This window comes from Zootoca vivipara, chromosome 11 (genome assembly GCF_963506605.1).
Source record: "Zootoca vivipara chromosome 11, rZooViv1.1, whole genome shotgun sequence".
NCBI lineage: Eukaryota > Metazoa > Chordata > Lepidosauria > Squamata > Lacertidae > Zootoca > Zootoca vivipara.
Window position 1 is genome coordinate 47,695,116 of NC_083286.1, and position 19,182 is coordinate 47,714,297.

At 48.0% G+C, this 19,182-nt stretch overlaps 1 protein-coding gene across 1 annotated transcript; it reads right to left on the reverse strand.

The window, feature by feature from the left end:
• Positions 1-176: 176 nt before the first annotated feature.
• Positions 177-18,029, reverse strand: DNAJC21 (DnaJ heat shock protein family (Hsp40) member C21). The gene is made up of 12 exons (XM_035100548.2): positions 17,169-18,029; positions 14,137-14,230; positions 13,844-13,967; positions 12,547-12,669; positions 11,414-11,718; positions 8,933-9,078; positions 7,442-7,529; positions 7,108-7,266; positions 5,946-5,985; positions 3,212-3,390; positions 2,112-2,193; positions 177-681 (listed from the first exon to the last, which is right to left on the reverse strand). The coding sequence occupies exons 1-12, from the start codon at positions 17,263-17,265 to the stop codon at positions 511-513; spliced, it is 1,608 nt and encodes a 535-aa protein (XP_034956439.2). The 5' UTR covers positions 17,266-18,029; the 3' UTR covers positions 177-510.
• Positions 18,030-19,182: the final 1,153 nt, after the last annotated feature.

Sequence of the window (19,182 nt, forward strand, 5' to 3'; positions counted from 1 at the left end):
TTAAACTGTAAATGGCATGGCTGGAACTCACCCCCATGCTGCAAGAGCCAAATCAGGACAGAACCCACTTTTCCACATGTCTCATGTCTTATACACTATTCAGAACAGGGCTAAATTAATAAGGACAGGTGAGTCAAGGAAATGCTTTGAACAGCATGCACTAAAAATAGACTGTGTACAGTAAAATAATTTATTGCATCTTCCTGTATATGGCTTTCCTTACAAGTAAGGAAGATCCTCTTTGTGAATTGTGTAGCTGTGCTTTTGGGGGGGGTGTTATGAAATGTACATAAAATTGAGGCATCAATTTTAAAGGAGGACTGGGTTTTTTGGGGTGGGGGCGGAACAATTTAAACAATGTGCTAGCACAGTGTTACGGGGCTAGGTGTTTCCGACCCTTTTTAATTCATGTTGCAAATCCTGCACCTCCTTGGGTTAAACGAGGGGCCTTTGCCACGGAGGCCCTCCAAAGCGACCAGGAGTTCCTCTCGCACATCCCAGAAAGTCCTGTTATCTGTTCCGCCTTTTTTCCTTTTTGCTCCTGCTGCTGTTGCTGACGGCTCCGTTCATGGCCGGCGCTTGCACTGCTTTGGCGTGGCCCGTAGCTTTTAAATGTTCGAAGAGCTTATTCCGCGACTGGAACTCGCAGCTGCAGGTAACACACTGGAGGGAAGCTTCGTGCTGGAAGTGGGGCAGAAGAAGAAAGGTCAAGTACTTTGTGAGCCTTCTTTGCCTGTAGACGGCACAAATATATATTCTGCTGGTCCCACCGCCTCCTCTCGCTGGGGCACACACAGGAGCTGCAGTTGGGAGAGGCACTGTGCTGTGCCTCTTCCAACCGGAGCTCCTATGCCGGCTCTTGCGAGCGGCAGAGGTACCAGCGGCCCAAAAGGGCTGCTGGTCCCGCCGCTGCCTCTCGCACGGGCAGGCAGAGGAGCCGCCATTGGGTTGCGAGTGGGAGCAACCAGCAGCCTGAAAGGGCTCCTTCTCCTGCTGCTGGTGGAGGGGGTGGGGACAGCCCAATTTCGGGCTGCTCCTCCCTCCCCCACTGCTGCGAGCTATGGCAGAGGCATCCCTCCGCAAGATGCACAGAGTTTCCCCCTTCATTTTTTGTTTTATGGAGCGAAAAATATGGTAGTTCTCCCATGGCAGGGCTACAATTCCCTGTATTCTTAAACTACAGTTGCCAGGATTGGAGGGCGGGGGGGCGTACTTCAAATTTTCAGGGTGGGTCTGCCCCAAAGTTTTTCTACTCCTGTTTTGTTCCCCCAGTACCTCGCAAGACGAATGCCCTGCAAGACTAATTTTTCACTAGACGAATGCGTTTTGCAATCTGAGGTTGACTCGCAAGACGAAGCCGCGCTACAGCAGGCAAAGGAAGATAAGCTGTAGCGCAGGTGAGCTATCTTCCTTTGCCTTCTTCCCGTGCTACAGCTGGTTCCACTCAACTCTGCCAGTTGCCGCTGCGCTTCGGCTCTGGCAGAGATAAACAGAACACAAAGGGGAACCAGCTGTAGCGCGGAAAGAAGGCAAAGGAAGATCAGCTGTCTTCTCGAGCAAGCGCTGCTGCCACCGCCAGTCCTCCAAGCCAACCGCCCGCTGCGCTTTGGCTCAGGGGACTGGCGGGGGCAGCGGCGCTTGCTCTCTTGGCTCAGGGCAGGCGGCAGCAGCCCCGGAGCCAAAGCGCCGCCGCCGCCAATCCCCCATAGGAATGCATTGATTAAGTTTCAATGCATTCCTATGGGAAACCGTGACTCGCAAGGCACATTTTTCGTAGGACGAATTGACTCCTGGAACGAATCAAATTCGTCTTGCGAGGTACCACTGTATATACAAATTTTAAGAGAAACTTTTCAACATACAATAAAACCCAAACTAATCTAAATTAAGAAAACAGAGAAAAAGAAAATACAGAGCTCAGGCATAGGCAAACTTGGCCCTCCAAACAGTGCCCATCATCCCTGACCACTGGTTCTGTTAGCTAGGGATGATGGGAGTTGTAGTCCCAAAACATCTAGAGGGCCGAGTTTGCCTATGCCTGTCTTAACCCTTATCTCACACAGCTTGGGACTGACAGAGGTGGTAAAAAAAGATGCACTGTTTCTACATACCATTGTTTGATGCTCTGAAGGTACTCTTGCAGCAGAGCTTTTCTTTGTGTCTTTCGTTTTCTTCCCTTTCGCTTTCATACTGCTAAAAGAAAAAAAAAGAAGAGCCATCTTCTTCACCTGCATTGCCCTCTCTGAGCACCCTAGTCAGCCACTCTTGAGTTCAATGGCACAGGTGGGAGCTAAATTAACTGGAACGGCACATGCAAGGATTCAGGGACTTTGAAACTAGCATTAATATTTTTTATTATTATTTTTAAAATCTCCTTTGCAGAACGTTCTTAAAAATGATCCCACCATACCAGGGAATAGAGCACCAGCGACTCTCTAGCCCAGTGGTTCCGAAACCTTTTTGGCCCACCAACCCATTGCTTCCATACTCATTCCCAGTGCCCCCACCCTATAAAAAGAACTATTCATTTCATGGCTAAGCAAGGAAGGTTAACACCATGATAAAATTCAAAACAGTGACGATTAATTGCACATTCACTCAAAATCCAATTGAAACTGTTTAGTCTTATTAAACGTTAATCAGTTTTGTTCAGTTGTGGAATGCTTTCCCCCGAGAGGCTCACCTGCCACCATCATTAAACATCCCTCTTTACCCAGGCCTTTGGCCATTAAATAATCTACGGCCTCTTAAAGCTGGTGTATGGGGGAGGGGGACTGTTGTTATGATTATTTAGTTATTATGTTGTCTATTATTTTCTGTATTATGCTTTTATTTTTATGCCCAGCAAAATGTGTTCTTGATGTTGTAAACTGCCCTGGAATCTTTTGATAAAGGGCGAGATATAAATTGAATAAATAACAACAACAGCACATGCTCTTCGAAGTCTGATAGTCATTGTACGCCTTCCGTGCTCCTCTAGGCAATCCTGCTGCACTGCCCACTTTGGGAACCAATACCCTAGATGTCCTCAGGATACCCCCACACACACCATTCCTGAATGCCAGCCATGCTGGTAGTGGCTGATGGGAAACAGAGTCCCAACAACATCCAGAGTGACAGCTTCCCACACACCTGTATGATTTAAAATTGCACCACAAAGGAACCAAACCGCATTGCTGCATTCAGCATCCCCGCAACTTTAAACACTTACCTTTTCACCTCCGCTTTGGGCTCTGCAGTTTCCCCAGTGCTTGCATCTTCCAGGTTGTGCTTTTGGCTGACGGTTCCCGCTTCGTCAGTCTCGCTGCTCTGCTTGGTGCTACCGGCCTGCGTAGACTCCTCGGCTGGGGGCTCCCCCAGGTTTCTGTCGCTGGGAGGGTCTTCCTGTGCCTGTTGAATAAGAGAAGCATTTGTGACACCCACAGTGCAGACACACCCGAGAAATCCATATTCTGAGATCAAGGCAGGATCTACATTGATCTGTAAAAATGTTATTAAATTTAACGTTGTGTAACTCTCAATGCAGTTTTCCATTGCCGAAGGCTGGCTGCTCTACAGCGCCTATCTGGTGTCACATTTTAATAATGTGCTTTTAACGTTATAAGCAACCAGTGTAGATCCGTCCCTGGAGCAAGGGCAGGAAAACCTGTGGCCCCCCTAGATCAGGGGTGGGGAGTCCTTTTCAGACCAAGGGCCTCATTCCCTCCCACCTAACCATCTTGGAGCCACCTGCCAGAGGCAAAATTGAGCAAAGAGCAGTAAATGTGAAATGTTACTGTTATACAAAAGGCAACTTTCCCCACCCACACTCATTCTTCTCTAGCCCAGGCAAGTAGGAGGCACAATCAGAGTCCAATGACACATTCCAGCTGGGCAAAAACACTCAAGGAGGGTGAAAAGCAGGACTGGTGTGGGATGTGACTCAGGAAGGTATGCAGCCGGGGACCAGATACGAGATTGCTGGGGAGGCCACATTTGTCCGCAGGCCTGAGGTTCTCCCACCCCTGTTCTAAATGCCGCTGGGGTATGGGGTGTTAGGGGAGGGGTAGTACCTGTGGTCTCCACGCTGCACTCAGCTCTCACCTGTAGCTCCTAGAGGCTGTAAACATGCGACAGAGGCCACATTCTGGGAAACACTTTTGACCGGCAGGTCAGCAAGTCTATTAGGGCATAATCTACTGAGGATTCAGGCCAACCACAAATGTAGGCTTGCCAGAAGCACGAGGGTTCAGGACTGGTTCAGCAGTCAACTTCTCCTAGGGGACGCTGGGAAGCCAAGGGACCCCTAACAGAACTTCCTGTACCCGAGCAAGCAACAATTCCCATCATTCCTTGCCGGAAGAAGGCACTGCTGCGAGGGTACTACCATATCTGCCCCAAGAGAGTCACCCTTCCCTGAACCAACACTCCTCTCATCTGAGAAACCAGGAGCTGCAGTCAGAAGGGAATTGAGAGGGTGGGTCACCCCATGGACAAATGGCTATTTAAACACCCCAGGGAAGGAGCAGGGCGGAAGGGAGAGCAGCCAGGAGCAGCAGGGACCTTAAGAAACTGCAGTCAGGGAAGCCACAGGTGTATAAGCCTCCCTTTGCCGGAAACAAGGCCCAAGGCAAGTCATTCCTTTAACCTAGGAACATAGCTGTCAACTCTCCCATTTTTCGCAGGAAACCCCCGTATTTAAATCCGTTTCCCGCTGTTATCCCGAATCGCAAAATATCCCATAAATCCCCCGGATTTATAAGAAAGCAGTTCCTGCCGGCCAGGGAGGCTCCTCAGCTGCATAAATGTCCCAGCTCCCGGCTGGCTGCTTGCTCACTTGCCGAGTGCTGCCGGAAATCGGTTCTGCGCATGCCTGGGCATGCGCAGAACCGAATTCTGGTGCCGCTCTGCCATGTCTGGGCACCGGAAATCGAGCGGAGCCGGCACCAGAGGTCGCTTCTACGCATGTCTGGACATGCACAGAAGCGACTTCCGGTGCTGCGCCACTGCTGATCATATGCCTAGGAATGATGCAACTACGGTTCCCTTTTTTCCCTCCTTAAAAGAGGGCTCTGCTTCATTCTTGCCTGCCCTCTGGTGGACACTGGTGGGAGTGCAGCAACTTGAAGTCACCTGGCAGCCAAAGGGTTTTTTCTACAGCCCTGGCCCATCCGCTCCCCCTCTTTAATTGTGGTCCTCGCTGGCTTCAGGGCCCTCAAAAGATGACCCCCAAAGGGAATTGGGAGGGGGCCCCGGGCTTGGATGCTCTCAAGGCCCCGTTTTCATCATGTGTTCTCTCCATAATGAGAGAAATGGTTGTAGAGAGGATATCATTCAGGTTGCCTTCAACTGCAGATCAACCAACAGAAGCCAACGTAAGAGCCTAATAAGCATATAAGAAGAGTGCTGTTGGACAAGAAGGACCATTGGCCTGATCAAGCAGATGCTTCTTTATGTTCTCATGTACTCACAGCCTTAGCCGTTTCCTATTGTCAACCGAGAGCCAATGTGGTACAGTCATACTTCGGTTTAAGTACTTTCAGTTTAAGTACTCTGCGGACCCGTCTGAAACGGATTAATCCACTTTCCATTACTTTCAATGGGAAAGTTTGCTTCAGGTTAAGTACAGACTTCCGGAACCAATTGCGTACTTAAACCAGGACCAGTCACTGCATCTGTCAGCCTAACCTACCTCACAGGGTTGTTGTTGGGATTAACCATGCATGCCACCTTGAGGAAAAGCAGGGGTGCAAATGCTGTAAATCAATTGAACACATAAACTAAAAAGACAATTTGCAGTCAAGGCATTTGCAGTGGTGTAACTCGAGTGAATGCAGCCATTGCTGGTGGAGATTATACAACACAAGACATGCAACAGGAATTCTCTCTCTCTCTCTCTCTCTCTCTCTCTCTCTCTCTCTCACACACACACACACACACACACACACACACACACACATTCTTACCATCATTGGTTTTTGTTTCTTTCTCTGCTTCTTTGAGAGCCTGTAAAAACAAAGTATTAAGATGTCAGTACTGCTCATTTTACTGCGCTGCTCTACGCTTCTCTGGTTCGCCAGAAGCGGCTTAGTCATGCTGGCTCCATGACCTGGAAGCTGTATGCTGGCTCCCTCGGCCAGTAAAGCGAGATGAGCGCAGCAACCCCAGAGTCGTCCGCAACTGGAGCTAATGGTCAGGGGTACCTTTACCTTTGTACTGCTCATTTTAATTTTTTTTTCTGGTAAAGGAAGCACTATTTTTTAAAAAAGTTTAGGTGATTATTGTCATTGTTATTATTAATTAAATTTGTATGCCACCCTATTCCCATAGATATCAGGGTGGTTCACAACATAAAACCACAATAAATAAAAATAAGAACAAAAACAACCCATTAATCCCACCTTCCGCAACACATTTAAAAAGGCATCGGGTGTCAAGTCACCCAAATGCCTGGTTAAAGAGGAACGTTTTTGTCTGGGGCCTAAAGGTTACAAAAATCAGTACTGAGATGGCCACTGCTCTCAGGCGCACAATCTAGACCAGTGTTTCTCAACCTTGGGTCCCCAGCTATTGCTGGACTACAATTCCCATCATCCCTAGCTAGCAAGACCAGTAGTCAAGGGTGATGGGAGTTGTAGGCCCAACAACAGCTGGGGACCCAAGGTTGAGAAACACTGATCTAGACAGACACGACACACAAGGAAAAAGGACCCAGAGGAAGGAGGAAAAAGCAAGTGATTAAGTAAGAGCCATTCACTTTCATGGCCATGAACATGGGGCCACTATTCAAGCAGGAGACAAACTTGCTCCATGCTTTTTTGTAACCCCAAACACGCTCCCACCTGCCTAGCAATGGCATGAAAGACATTGATTTTTTTACAAAACCCCATTACCAAAGGAGCTTTTACAGTAACAGCTGAGGGACATAGGAAGCTGCCTTATATTGAGTCAGGCCACTGGCCCATCTAGTTCAGTACTGCATCCACTGACTGGCAGCAACTCTCCAGGATTTCAGATAGGAAGTCTCTCCCTCCTTGGAGGTGCTTGGGATTAAACCTGGGAGCTTTTGCACGCAAAGTAGATGCTCTGCCCTTGAGCTCTGGCCTTTCCCCATCTTGTAATAAGTACTTTTGTTTGGGTAGTTCTTCTGTCTCCTCTTCCTCGTCAGCATTCAGTTCATTCTCATCAGCCGCAGCGACAGAAAATCCCTCCTCTTCTTCCTCCAGTTGTTTCCGCAACAAGGCTACCATCTCTCTGTGCTTCTTGGACTTTTCGTGGTTCTTCATGCTGCAAAGAGTTGTCAGAGAGGCGTTAGGAAGAGAGCAGCTAGGCTTGAGCAGCCTAACAACAGCAGAAGTGGATTAAACACAGGCACACTTGGGACAAGCGCCTTGGAAATCAATGCAACTTCCTTCCAAAAAAGTCTGTGACACAAGGGGGTTAGAAAGAGAGAGAAACTCACGCTTTATCGGTCTTAAAGGATTTATCACAAGCAGGGCAGTAGAGATCATCATAAAAGTCAGTCTCGTCACCCTCTTCACTCAATTTATCTGAAAGAGATAAGCAACAGCAGAGGAACCTGAAATGACTCAAGTAAAGATACGTACTGATCCATTTCTACGCTTGATTACTCCTACTGAGTGGCATTAATAGGGGGTTACATTTTGAACTGAAGCCTTACAAGTGAGTGAAAGTCATGCCTAAAGGTCAAAGGTAAAGGGACCTCTGACCGTTAGGTCCAGTCGCGGACGACTCTGGGTTGCACGCTCATCTCGCTTTACTGGCCGAGGGGGCAGGCGTACAGCTTCCGGGTCATGTGGCCAGCATGACTAAGCCACTTCTGGCGAACCAGAGCAGCGCACGGAAACGCTGTTTACCTTCCCACTGGAGCGGTACCTATTTATCTACTTGCACTTTGACGTGCTTTTGAATTGCTAGGTGGACAGGAGCTGGGACTGAGCAACGGGAGCTCACCCTGTTGCGGGGATTTGAACTGCCGACCTTCTGATTGGCAAGCCCTAGGCTCAGTGGTTTAGATCACAGCGCCACCCACGTCCCCTTAGTCATGCCTAGTCAGGAGGAAATCCCATTTGGCCTGTAATTCTATGCACAGTCATTTTTTATTTATTTCCTTATAGCATTTAAATTTCAAGCTTTTTCTCCACAGAGCTCAAGGTGGCAACCGCAGTTCTCCTCCTCATTTAATCACGACAACCCTGCCGGGTAGATTATGCTGAGAGGCAGCGACTGGCCCGGTGTTCCCCAGTAGTTTCATGGCCAAATGGGGATTTGAACCCTGGCCTCCCAGGCCTTTGTCCGACACTCTAATCCAGGCATGGGCAAACTCGTCAGTCCAGATGTTTTGGGACTACAGCTCCCATCATCCCTGACCACTGGTTCTGTTAGCTAGGGATGATGGGAGTTGTAGTCCCAAAACATATGGAGGGCCAAGTTTGCCTATGCCTGCACTAATCTCTCTTGGGAATAAATACCACTGGATTTCAGTTACGTTACAGCAACACACTAGAGTATTTGTGCTGTCTTAATCTACAGCTGCTTCTTTGCTTAAAAGACCCGATGAACCGATTTGCTAACGTTAATATATTGCCGTTTTCACTGTACAGTAAACCTGCAACTCTTGCGCATTTAATTTGTTCTAATTTGAAATTAAAAGGGGGCAGAAAGGGTGTGGGCATATGAGGGGGGAAATACTTTGGCAATCCCACCTGCCATTGAACCCAAAGTGCTTCGTGAGTATACACAATTTTGGTTCCAGGCGTAATCCCCGGAACGTAACCCCTGTGTAACTGGTTTTCCTGTATTTGTTGCAAACTGCAAATTGACTTGAAAACCTCTGCCTGCTTGGCAGGCTCCCTAGTCTGGAACCCAGCAGAAAACACTGGGCGATTTACCCAGCTCTGCCATTAGTGGCAAACTGCAAACTCTCCCTTACCCTCTTTTGATTCCTGCTCCTCCTCCTTCTCTCCTTCATCAGAACCATCTCCAAACTCCTTTTCGTACTGGGCTTCCATCTGCTGCAGTTCTCGCTCCAGATCGGACATGACAATCCAGCTCTGCTCCTTATACTGCTCCACCAGCCTTTGAAAGGAGAAGGTTCGATTTGTGTGACATGCTTGGCTATCAAAATGGCCTCACCAGCAAAGAACATTTGAATCTCCCAAACAGCAGATGAAGCAGGGGCAAAATCTGGAAATAGGGTGCCTTGATCAAGGACAAAATATGGTGCTTGCTTCCCCAACAAATATTTCTTGTTTTCACAATAATTCCTTTTGGGTATAGTTGCTTCCCCCCCCCCAGTAGGTAAAGGTAAAGGGACCCCTGACAATTAAGTCCAGTCGCGAACGACTCTGGGGTTGCGGTGCTCATCTTGCTTTAAAGGCCGAGGGAGCCAGCGTTTGTCCGCTTCCGCAGACAGTTTTTCTGGGTCATGTGGCCAGCATGACTAAGCTGCTTCTGGCGAAACCAGAGCAGCGTACGGAAACACTGTTTACCTTCCCACCGGAGCAGTACCTATTTATCTACTTGCACTGCATGCTTTCGAACTGCTAGGTTGGCAGGAGCTGGGACTGAGCAACGGGAGCTCACCCCGGTCGTGGGGATTTGAACCGCCAACCTTTCAATCGGCAAGCCCTAGGCTCTGTGGTTTAACCCACAGCACCATCCGCATCCCTTCCCAGTAGGTAGCCATACCAATATAGGCACTGCCCTAAATCCAGCACTGAAATGAAGGGACGGAACAATTTAAGAAGGATGTTGACGAGCTGGAAAGTATGCAGAAGAGGGCAACCAAGATGATCAAGGCTCTGGAAACTAAGTCTTATGAAGAGCGGTTAAAGGATCTGGGCATGTTTAGCCTGGAAAAGAGGAGACTGAGAGGAGGTATGATAGCTGTAAGGGTGACTCCCTACAGGGAGCCAGCCCCCATCATCCTGACGTCCACCTCGTCAAATACAGAGAGCACCAGTGGTTCTGAAGCAGCCAGAGGGGGAGGAAGAGACTCGGAGGAGGAGAGAAATCAGAGGGAGGAACAATGGGAAAGCTCGGGGCGGAGGGATGCAGGCAGATGCTCAGGGATGTTGCATAGCCAGGGCACCGACCGCTCAGGGAGGAAGCTGAAAGGGCATCACTCCTTCCGGCGCAAGAAGTAAGGAGAGCACCGCAACGCAGGTCAAGGGGACGGCGTTTTGGGGTGCCCAGACTACTTTGCTGGCGTAGGAACAGATGTACGCCATTGCCGGATTCTGATTCGGGACGCAAGGTCAGGTTTTAAGCTGTCTCTACACTGTAAATAAATAGCACAATAAACGTCTTTGAAGACAAACTGGATGCAGGCGGAGTTACTCTAGAGTAGCCCTGACGACCCTCTGACAATAGCCATCTTCAAATACCTAAAGGGGAGGTCACATGGAAGGAGGAGCAAAAGCTTGTTTTCTCTTGCTCTGGAGGGAAGGACTCGAACCAATGGATTCATGTTACAAGAAAGGAGATTCCGACTAAACATCAGGAAGAACTTTCTGACTGTTAAAAGCTGTTCGACTCCCTTGGAAGGTTGTGGACTCTCCTTCCTCGGAGGTTTTTAAGCAGAGGTTGTATGGGCATCTGCCATGGGTGCTTTAGTTGAGATTCCTGCATCACAGGGGGGTTGGACTAAAGGACCTACAAGGTCCCTTCCAACTCTACAGTTCTATGGTTTTATGGACCATTCAGAGAACACAGTGGTAAGAGTCTTTGTCTTCAGGGCTAGTGTCCAGAATCAATGGACAGCCACCTAGGTCCACCACCACCACAGAGACCCACTGCGCATGCTCAGAGGTTTGTGCCCTTGCTGCTGGTCCCCTCTGCACTTCCTGTCTGCCCCCCCCCCTTTACAGTGAGAACGCAAGCAGGGACAAGACCAAGCAGATGCAGGGAAGCTGTGGCGCTCCAATGTTTCTGGACTCCAGATCCCATTGGCTTCAGCCAGCACGGCCAACGGCCAGGCATGATGGGAGTTGAGGTTCCACAAGAATCTGGAGCCCCGCAGCTTCTCCATCCTTACGTCAATTTCCCTTTCTGGGCAGTGGTGAGGATTAGGGGAAGCAAACAGGGTGTGGTAAGGGCATCTTGCCCAAGCCCACCCCCCAAAAAACATGGGAGCCAGCACTGTGCCCTTCCCTATGTCTCCCCCTACAAACAGACAACTCCATTTCAGAAAGGAAACTTCCAGCCTCGCCTCTGCTTTGACGAGCTAGTTTTCTACAGACAGGGATGGATTAGTTTTTTTTTGTTCTGTGTTGCAAAGGGTGGTGTTCTTTTATGGATCCTTCTCTATTTGGCTGTCATAATCAGCAAAGGGCAGGATATAAACCATCAAAATAAAAGAATAAATCAACAACGGGCTCTCAAGAGAACCGGCTGCGGAAGCTTCCCATACTTTGCTTGCTTCAGTTTCTGCTTCCGACGCAGCTCCTCCGCCTTCTTCGCTTTCTCAGCGTTCTGCTCTTCCAGAAGCTTCCGGTGCGCCTGAACCCGCTTGTCCCTCTTGCGGATGAAGGCAACCAGCTCGCGGACCAGCTCGTTGCGCTCCCGCCTCGCTTTGTCGCGGGTCTTCTTGTTCTCCTTCTCCATTGCTCGCTTCTCCCAGCGGTTGGAGGCCTGCCGGGTGTCGTACTCTTCCTTCCAGGCAAAATTCTTCCGGGTGCAGAAGCTCTGCCAGTAACCATAGAAGGGGTGGACGACCTACTTGGGGGGAGAGGGGGAAGAGAGAGAGCGCACAGAAGGAAGGATCAACAATGATTTGTTTCAAAATTAGTCCTTTAAAGGGACGGTTTACAACCCCTTTTGGACAGGAAGGACTTGGCCACGGTATGCCATGGCCTAGCAACTTACAGGCTGGATTGCTGCAATGTGCTCTACATGGGGCTGCCCTTGGAAGATGACTCAGAAACTTCAAAACTGACCCAAAATGCAGCGGCCAGATTACTGGCAGTGTACCCTTCAGATTTCACATAGGCTCTGTTTCCAAAAAGCCGTCCTGAGGCCCGATTTAAGGTGCTCACATTAGAGTCTAAATGACTAAGCCCCTCCCCAATAAAAAAACAAACATGGAAGACGACCTCCTTCCCTATAGACTCTCTCAGGTATCAGGATCAGAAGAGGGGGGCCTCTACTCCATGGAGGTGTCGTGGTAGATCTTAATGTGTTTATACAGAATGGCTCACCATAGGAGTCAATTTCCCCATCACCAGTCTAGATTTCTGGAAAGAAACAATTGCACTGGCGGAGAAGAGGAATGTCCACTATGTAATACCAGCACATGGGGGCGATTTAGCAGCAAACAAAACTACAGGCGCACCATGCAGAAAACTGTGTTGCAAATCTATTAGTCCTCCATTGCAGGGTTTTGGACGGGATGACCCTTGAGGTCCCTTTCCCAACCCTCCAAGTTCTATGAGCAGATGATTCTACAGTGCAATCCTACATGTCTACTCGGAAGTAAGCCCCACTGAGTTCAGTGGGACTTACACCCAGTTAGGTGTGTACAGGACCGCAGCCTTGGTTTCTTACCGTGTCATAGTCACTCTGGGAGTCTCCAAAACTTGGAAATTCTTCAGCATCTTCCTCCTGAATGGATTCCATTTCTTCTTTCGCAATCATTTCGAAGACGTGCCGATACACTGCGAAGAAGCCCTGAAAGAGATCGCGCAGTCAATCCCAGAGAAAAGGCAGGGCTCAGTTACCTGCACAGGTGATGGTGTGTGGGAAGAATTGTTCAGGTTTCCAAGCTTCTGATACACAATTCAACTATTGGCCTGGTTGGTAACCATCCCCCCTTAAGGTGCATTCAGATGTGAGGAATATCCTGTTAGTTTCCCCGATTATAAAGCTAGCGCTTTTGGCTTGTTTTCTAATGTTCCTGTCACACTGCAGGGCGTGTTGCATTTTGGAAATGTGACTTTTTAAACCAATACAGGTGAAACTCAGAAAATTAGAAGATCGTCGAAAAGTGCATTTATTCCGGTAACGCAACTTAAAAGGTGAAACCAATATATGAGATAGATGCATGACATGCAAAGCAAGATATGTCAAGCCTTTATTTGTTGTAATTGGAATTATTTGTCGTTAGGCGGGTCAATTATAAATGGAATGTAATTCATGAAATGTAATAGCAATGTTCATTTTTGTATTATTGTAACTATTTGTTTTATTACTGTGGAATTTCCAAAAGAAAGCATTTGTAAAAATTAAAAGAAAAATAATAAATTGCATTACTGAAATAAATGCACTTTTCGACGATATTCTAATTTTCCGAGTTTCACCTGTATTTAATGTCGTTCTAAATTTTGCTCACACCAGTGGGTGCTGGGTACCAACATAATTGGACATTGTTGCTACTCCCCCCCCCACACACACACATTTCTGCACACGACTCATGCTTCTGTTCCTCCAGGAAAACAGAAGGAAAGAGCTGGACGCTGGTATACCCCACCCCCAATTGAATCTCTTTGCTTCCACGATTTTCTGGATCAATGGGGTTGCAAATTAGTGAATTAGTTCTCTGGATAGCTAAACCTCATGCATAAGGGAGGGAGATGTGTTTGTACTTGGAGGAATGCAGAAGGACAAAAAAATATTTTGTGGGAAGGATCTAAGGAGAAGGGGGGGGGGAGAGCGAGTTCCGTGAGCTCAGCAGCCACGCACACCTGTTGGTTGATAAAAACAAATAAAAGGGATATTGAGATGGGAAACAGAGTGTAGTATCTTGAAAACGGCATAGCTGGCTGGTATTGTGGACAGGAATCTGCCACAGTGCAACAACAGGTCTCACTGCCTAACTTCTGTGGTTCTCTTCGTGTTGAGTTACCTTCTCATCATCTCCATAGCCGGAGTAACAGGTAACAGTGAAATATTGGAAGACGTCCAGGCTGTCATCTTGGTATTCTCCATCGACGCCCCCTTTCAGCAAAGCTTCCCTGTGATTGTCGTACCTAAGAAGAAGAAAAGGAACAGAAAGCGAAGCCTGAAGCTTTTCAGTGCAGAATGAAAGAAAATCACCATTTCTCTTTCAATCCCAGGGCATTGGCTTAGACTCTATCATAGGCGGCTGAGTGGGGATTCAGGCTGCAACCATCCAGAAGAGGAGAAGGCAAGACTTACCAGGCTCTTTCTTGGGGATCGCTCAGGACGTCGTACGCAGCTTGGATCAGCTTGAACTGCTCAGCCGCTTCTTCAGCATTTTCGAGGTTCTTGTCTGCAAAGACACAGCAAAGGAATTTAAGCAACACAGCCAGGCTGAAATCAGGGAAGAAAGGGAAAGCGTCAGTGATATGGCAGGAAGTAAATATATTAAACCGGCCAAAACAATTTACAGCAAGATGAACAGGGTGGGTCCAAAAAATACAGGGTTTCATCCAATATTAGTTTCCCTCAGAGTAAGCCCACTGAAATTAATAGGCACAACTTATAGAATCACAGACCCGTAGAGGTTGAAGGAACCACAAGGATCATCCAGTCTGACCCCCTGCAAGGCAGGAATCTCTTGTCCGACGTGGGGCTTGAACCCACAACCCTCAAATTAGGAGCATCATGCTCTTCTGACTGGTGTCACCGTTCCATTTCAATGGATCTACTCTGAGGAGAGTGAGCATTGGCTACAACTCATGTTTTCTAAGGTTTGGGTAGAGAGGCAAGTCTTCAGCATACAGAGAAAGTGATACAATCCAGGGGTCAGGTGCACCTCTGTGGGGAGGGGATTCCACAGCTTAGGGGAAGTCTTAAGGGAAGGGGGGGGAGTCTTTCAGGTTTTAGGGACGTATTTGAGCCCCTTGAACTGGGCCCAGAAACAAACAGAAAACAGTACAGCTGTTTTGAAATGGGCCGTGCAGGTTTTGAATGGCACAGCAGCCAGTAATCCATCTGCTGCATTTTGGTTCGGTTTAGAAGTTTCAGAGTCATCTCCAAGTGCAGTGGCTGGCAAACCAGCCAGAACTGGAAATGCATTCCTAGATTCAGAAAACTGCAGAGTTTCGACCCCGAGGGTCATTTAGTCCAACCCCCTGCAATGCAGGAATCTGAGCTAAAGCATCCATGACAGATGGCTACCCAACCTCCTCTTAAAAACCTGCAAGGAAGGAGAGTCATCCACCTTCTGAGGGAGTCTGTTCCACTGTCAAACAGCTCTTAGGGTCAGAAAGTTCTTCCTGATGTTTAGTCGGAAATCTCATTTCTTGTAACTTTAATCCATTGGATTGAATCCTACCCTCCAGAGCAGGAGAAAACAAGCTTGCTACATCTTCTATTTTGACAGTCCTTTAGATATCTAAAGATGGCTAATCATACCTCCCTTCCATCTCCTCTTTTCCAGGCTAAACATACCCAAGTCCTTCTACCGCTCCTCCTAAGGCTTGGCTTCCAGACCCTTAATCATTCCTAGCCACCAAGGACAGTTGTGCTTATTAATCCTATTGATGTGCTTTCAAGTAGGAGGGCTCAAGACATAAAGATGCCAAGTGGGACGTGCCTTAAAACATTGAAGTGCTCCCATATCAGTCAGTCTTCCAAAGCCACTGAGCATACAAGTCCTCACTGGGCTGTTTTTTGGGGTGCCCCCCCCTCCAACGTTGGTGTTTTTGTCTTCTGCAATGTTTGGGGCTCCCACTGCTGATGCCTCCCTGAACTCAATGGGATCTATTTCTGAGTAAACATGTATAGGATCATGTTGTCAGAGGTTGCTCATAGTAAGCGCACTCCATAGCATTTGTGCTGCCAGCCAGAGTTATTATGACCTCACTAAAACAATTAATGAACTATGTAGAGACACCCTTCCTGTGTTTGGATAATGCAAGAGTACAACATAACAAAGCAATATGGTTGGCATCCAATGCCACTCATTCTTAGAGTACATGCACTGAAATCAATGGTCTATTCTAAGTAATATATTAGTTGGCTGTTCAATATATCTAATATATTGGATGAAAACAGCTGAGAATTCTTTAGCACTTTTTAAAGGCTAACAAATTGGTTATGGTGCAGGTTTTTGCCATAATAAATTTGTTATTCTTTAACAGGAGTCTTTGCTCTTTTTTGCGACAACAGACTAACAAAGCTACACTTCTGGAAATACAGTGGTACCTCTAGTTACGAACTTAATTCATTCCAGAGGTCCGTTCTTAACCTGAAACTGTTCTTAACCAGAGGCGTGCTTTCGCTAATGGGGCCTCTTGCTGCTGGTGCGCTGCCAGCACACCATTTCCGTTCCCATCCTGGGGCAAAGTTCTCAACTCAAGGTAACTCTTCCAGGTTAGCGGAGTTTGTAACCTGAAGCGTTTGTAATCTGAGGCATTTGTAACTCGAGGTACCACTGTATATCGAACAATGGGCTATTAATTGCTTATTTTATATTTTACATCAAACTACTGTTTTCCATTGTAAGCCTCCCTGCAGACAGTAAGAGGGTCAAAAAAGTAGGATATTAAGCTAGCAAGAATTAATAACCAATCAGGTGTCTGATTAAAAATACAGCTTCATTCTAGGCTACCAATTTTAATATTAGTCACGATATAGAGGCACCGAGTCTGTAGCCCTCACTATTGTCACTGTTGATGTTGTTAAGCAGAGCATGCAACGATTTTATGCTGAAAAGTGTAAGACACTTTGATTTTCATTTTAACAGAACTGCTCGGTGCAGCTATTAAACTTACAGAGCAGTCACCTGAATTACATCTCTGAGGTAACCTTTTTGCTTTTCCTTTGGGGATTACTCCCAGGTAGTTGTGCATAGAGCTGTGCATAGAAACCCCCCCCCCCGTCAGGCCTGGCTGTAATTGATGCCACTACAGGTCTACAGGTGCCACACAACACCCAATTACCGCATTTGTAATACAGTAATTCGATCGTTCAGTGTGGCAGCACTGGACCCTTTGGAACTCACTGCCTAATGGTATCAGGCAGGCGCGTTCACCTTACTCTTTCCGGCGCCTGCTGAAAACATTCTCGTTTAGACAAGCCCACCCAGAGGCTTAGAAATGCTGGTGTGAATTTTAATCCGTTTTAGTATGTTAACTTCTCTGTGTTTCAATGTATTGTAACGCGTCCCACCCCCGCTCCCATTTTTATGGTTTTATCTTTTTGCAAACGGCTCTGAGGGTTTGATTATATATATATATGTGACACAAGTAAATTATAAATACCTGGATGCCAACGTAACGCCAACCTCCGGTAGGCTCGCTTCAGGTCTTCGTCGGAGGCGTCGCGCTTCACCCCCAGCACTTCGTAGTGGCACTTCATCCTGGGAGGCGCCTGCGGGACTCAGCGCCACTCAGCAGAAGGCGAAGCAGAGCGTTCTGGGGAGCCCTCCTGGGCCGGCACCCTCGTGCTGAGGGCGCCGAGAGACACAGCCGGCGAGAGGAGAGGAGGGGCCGGAAGGAGCGGAGGAGCCATACAGGAGGCCAAAGCCACTTCCCGCTGCCGGGTTGGGAGGCGGAGCTGACGACGGAGCTAAGCGGCAGATCAGGATCAGCTGGAGTCAGCGCTTGGGGACGCCTCTTTGGATGGAAGGGAAGTTGGCGCAGCGCTGAGCGGAGAAGCCTTTGGTGGCGGGCAGAACTCTTGGCACGCGAACGTTCCGAAGCAGCGGATACCACTTTGACGTTGATAGAACGCCGGAAACCCGAACGTTCCAGCGCTATGGCGGCGTCAGAACTCCCAAGATGCTAAAGTTCCGGAGCAGCGGAGACTCCTTAATAGAACGCCGGAAACACGAACATTTCAGAGTTATGTAGGGGAGGCTGTCCGCAGGTGCTTGCGCTAAAGCTATAAATGGCCCCGGGGTAGGTAGAGTGGGGAGAACTCTTGGGAACACCGTTGACGTCAACGGCGGCTCAGGTTGATTTGTTCTCTGAAGACACTAAGAGGCCAATAAAAACACGCGATATTTTGTCTTTTTGCAAAATTGCTGCCCTTTTTCTTGGCAGTAAGAAGCAAGCTGCCGCGTGCAGACGTTATTTTGCTCAGAAATCAGCAAGAGGTGAGGTTGTCCAAGCGGGGTGAGCTTATTTGCTCTACCCCCAGCAGTGAATATAGCAGACATAATGTAAAAAAGTTCCATTTTTATAGCGAGAGGTTAGAAGACAGCAGTGAGTCCCTTTTTGCAGTGCACTAGAAAAGTGCTATTAAAAAAAACACAAACCCAGAGCCAAACCATTGTGATACCAAACAGCAGTGCAAGGTACTCTAGACTGCAGTTCCGGTCTTGCACCACTCACAAAGGTCACTTCATGACCTTGGACCAGCTATTATCTGTGAACCGAGCCTACCCTGCAGGCTTGTTGAGAAGGTAGAACTGGATGGCTGCAAGTACAGCACACTTGGTTGTTCTTTAGAGCAGGGGTTCCCAACAAAATTTTCTCGAGGACCCCTCATCGAGCCGCTATTGTGACAAGGACCCCCATTAATTCCTAATCCTATAATTAAAAAGTGAGAGCCAAATTAAGAGTCTTAATTTGGGAATGGAGAAGACAGGGTACCTGCGCAGTAGCGCACAAATGAAGCCGACGCGCGCAAAGCATCTTGGGGAGGTGAGCGTTAGTAGAATGTGTGCGCTGCCTCTTTGCAAAACAGCAGTGTTTGTAAAGTGCCACCTAACGGCATACAGCAGAACTACTGCCTCTATCTAATTCTAGTTTTGCGCTAGACTCTGCTCATGCAGGAAGCGGCCCAAACAAAAAATCTGTTATCATATGAAATATATTTAATATATTTTTTATTCTAATAGCATCTTGCGGACCCCTCTGGCATAGCTCGCGGACCCCTGGGGGTCCCCGGACCACCTGTTGGGAACCACTGCTTTAGAGGAACAACAGACTATGAATATGCATTGTTTGGTCCAGGCATAGGCAAACTTGGCCCTCTGGATGTTTTTGGACTACAACTTCCATCATCCCTGACCACTGGTCCTGTTAGCTAGGGATGATGGGAGTTGTAGTCCCAAAACATCCAGAGGGCCAAGTTTGCCTATGCCTGGTTTGGTCTCATCCTCAACTTTCATTTAAAGCACCTTTATACCATTGTCATGGTTCCCCACCCCAAGAATTCTGAGAACTATAGTCCATGGGTGCTTAGTTTTTAGGAGACCCCTCAGAGGTACAGTCCCAAAAAAATTGAGGGGTGGGAGTTCTCAGTGGCCAATCAGATGTCCATGTGGCC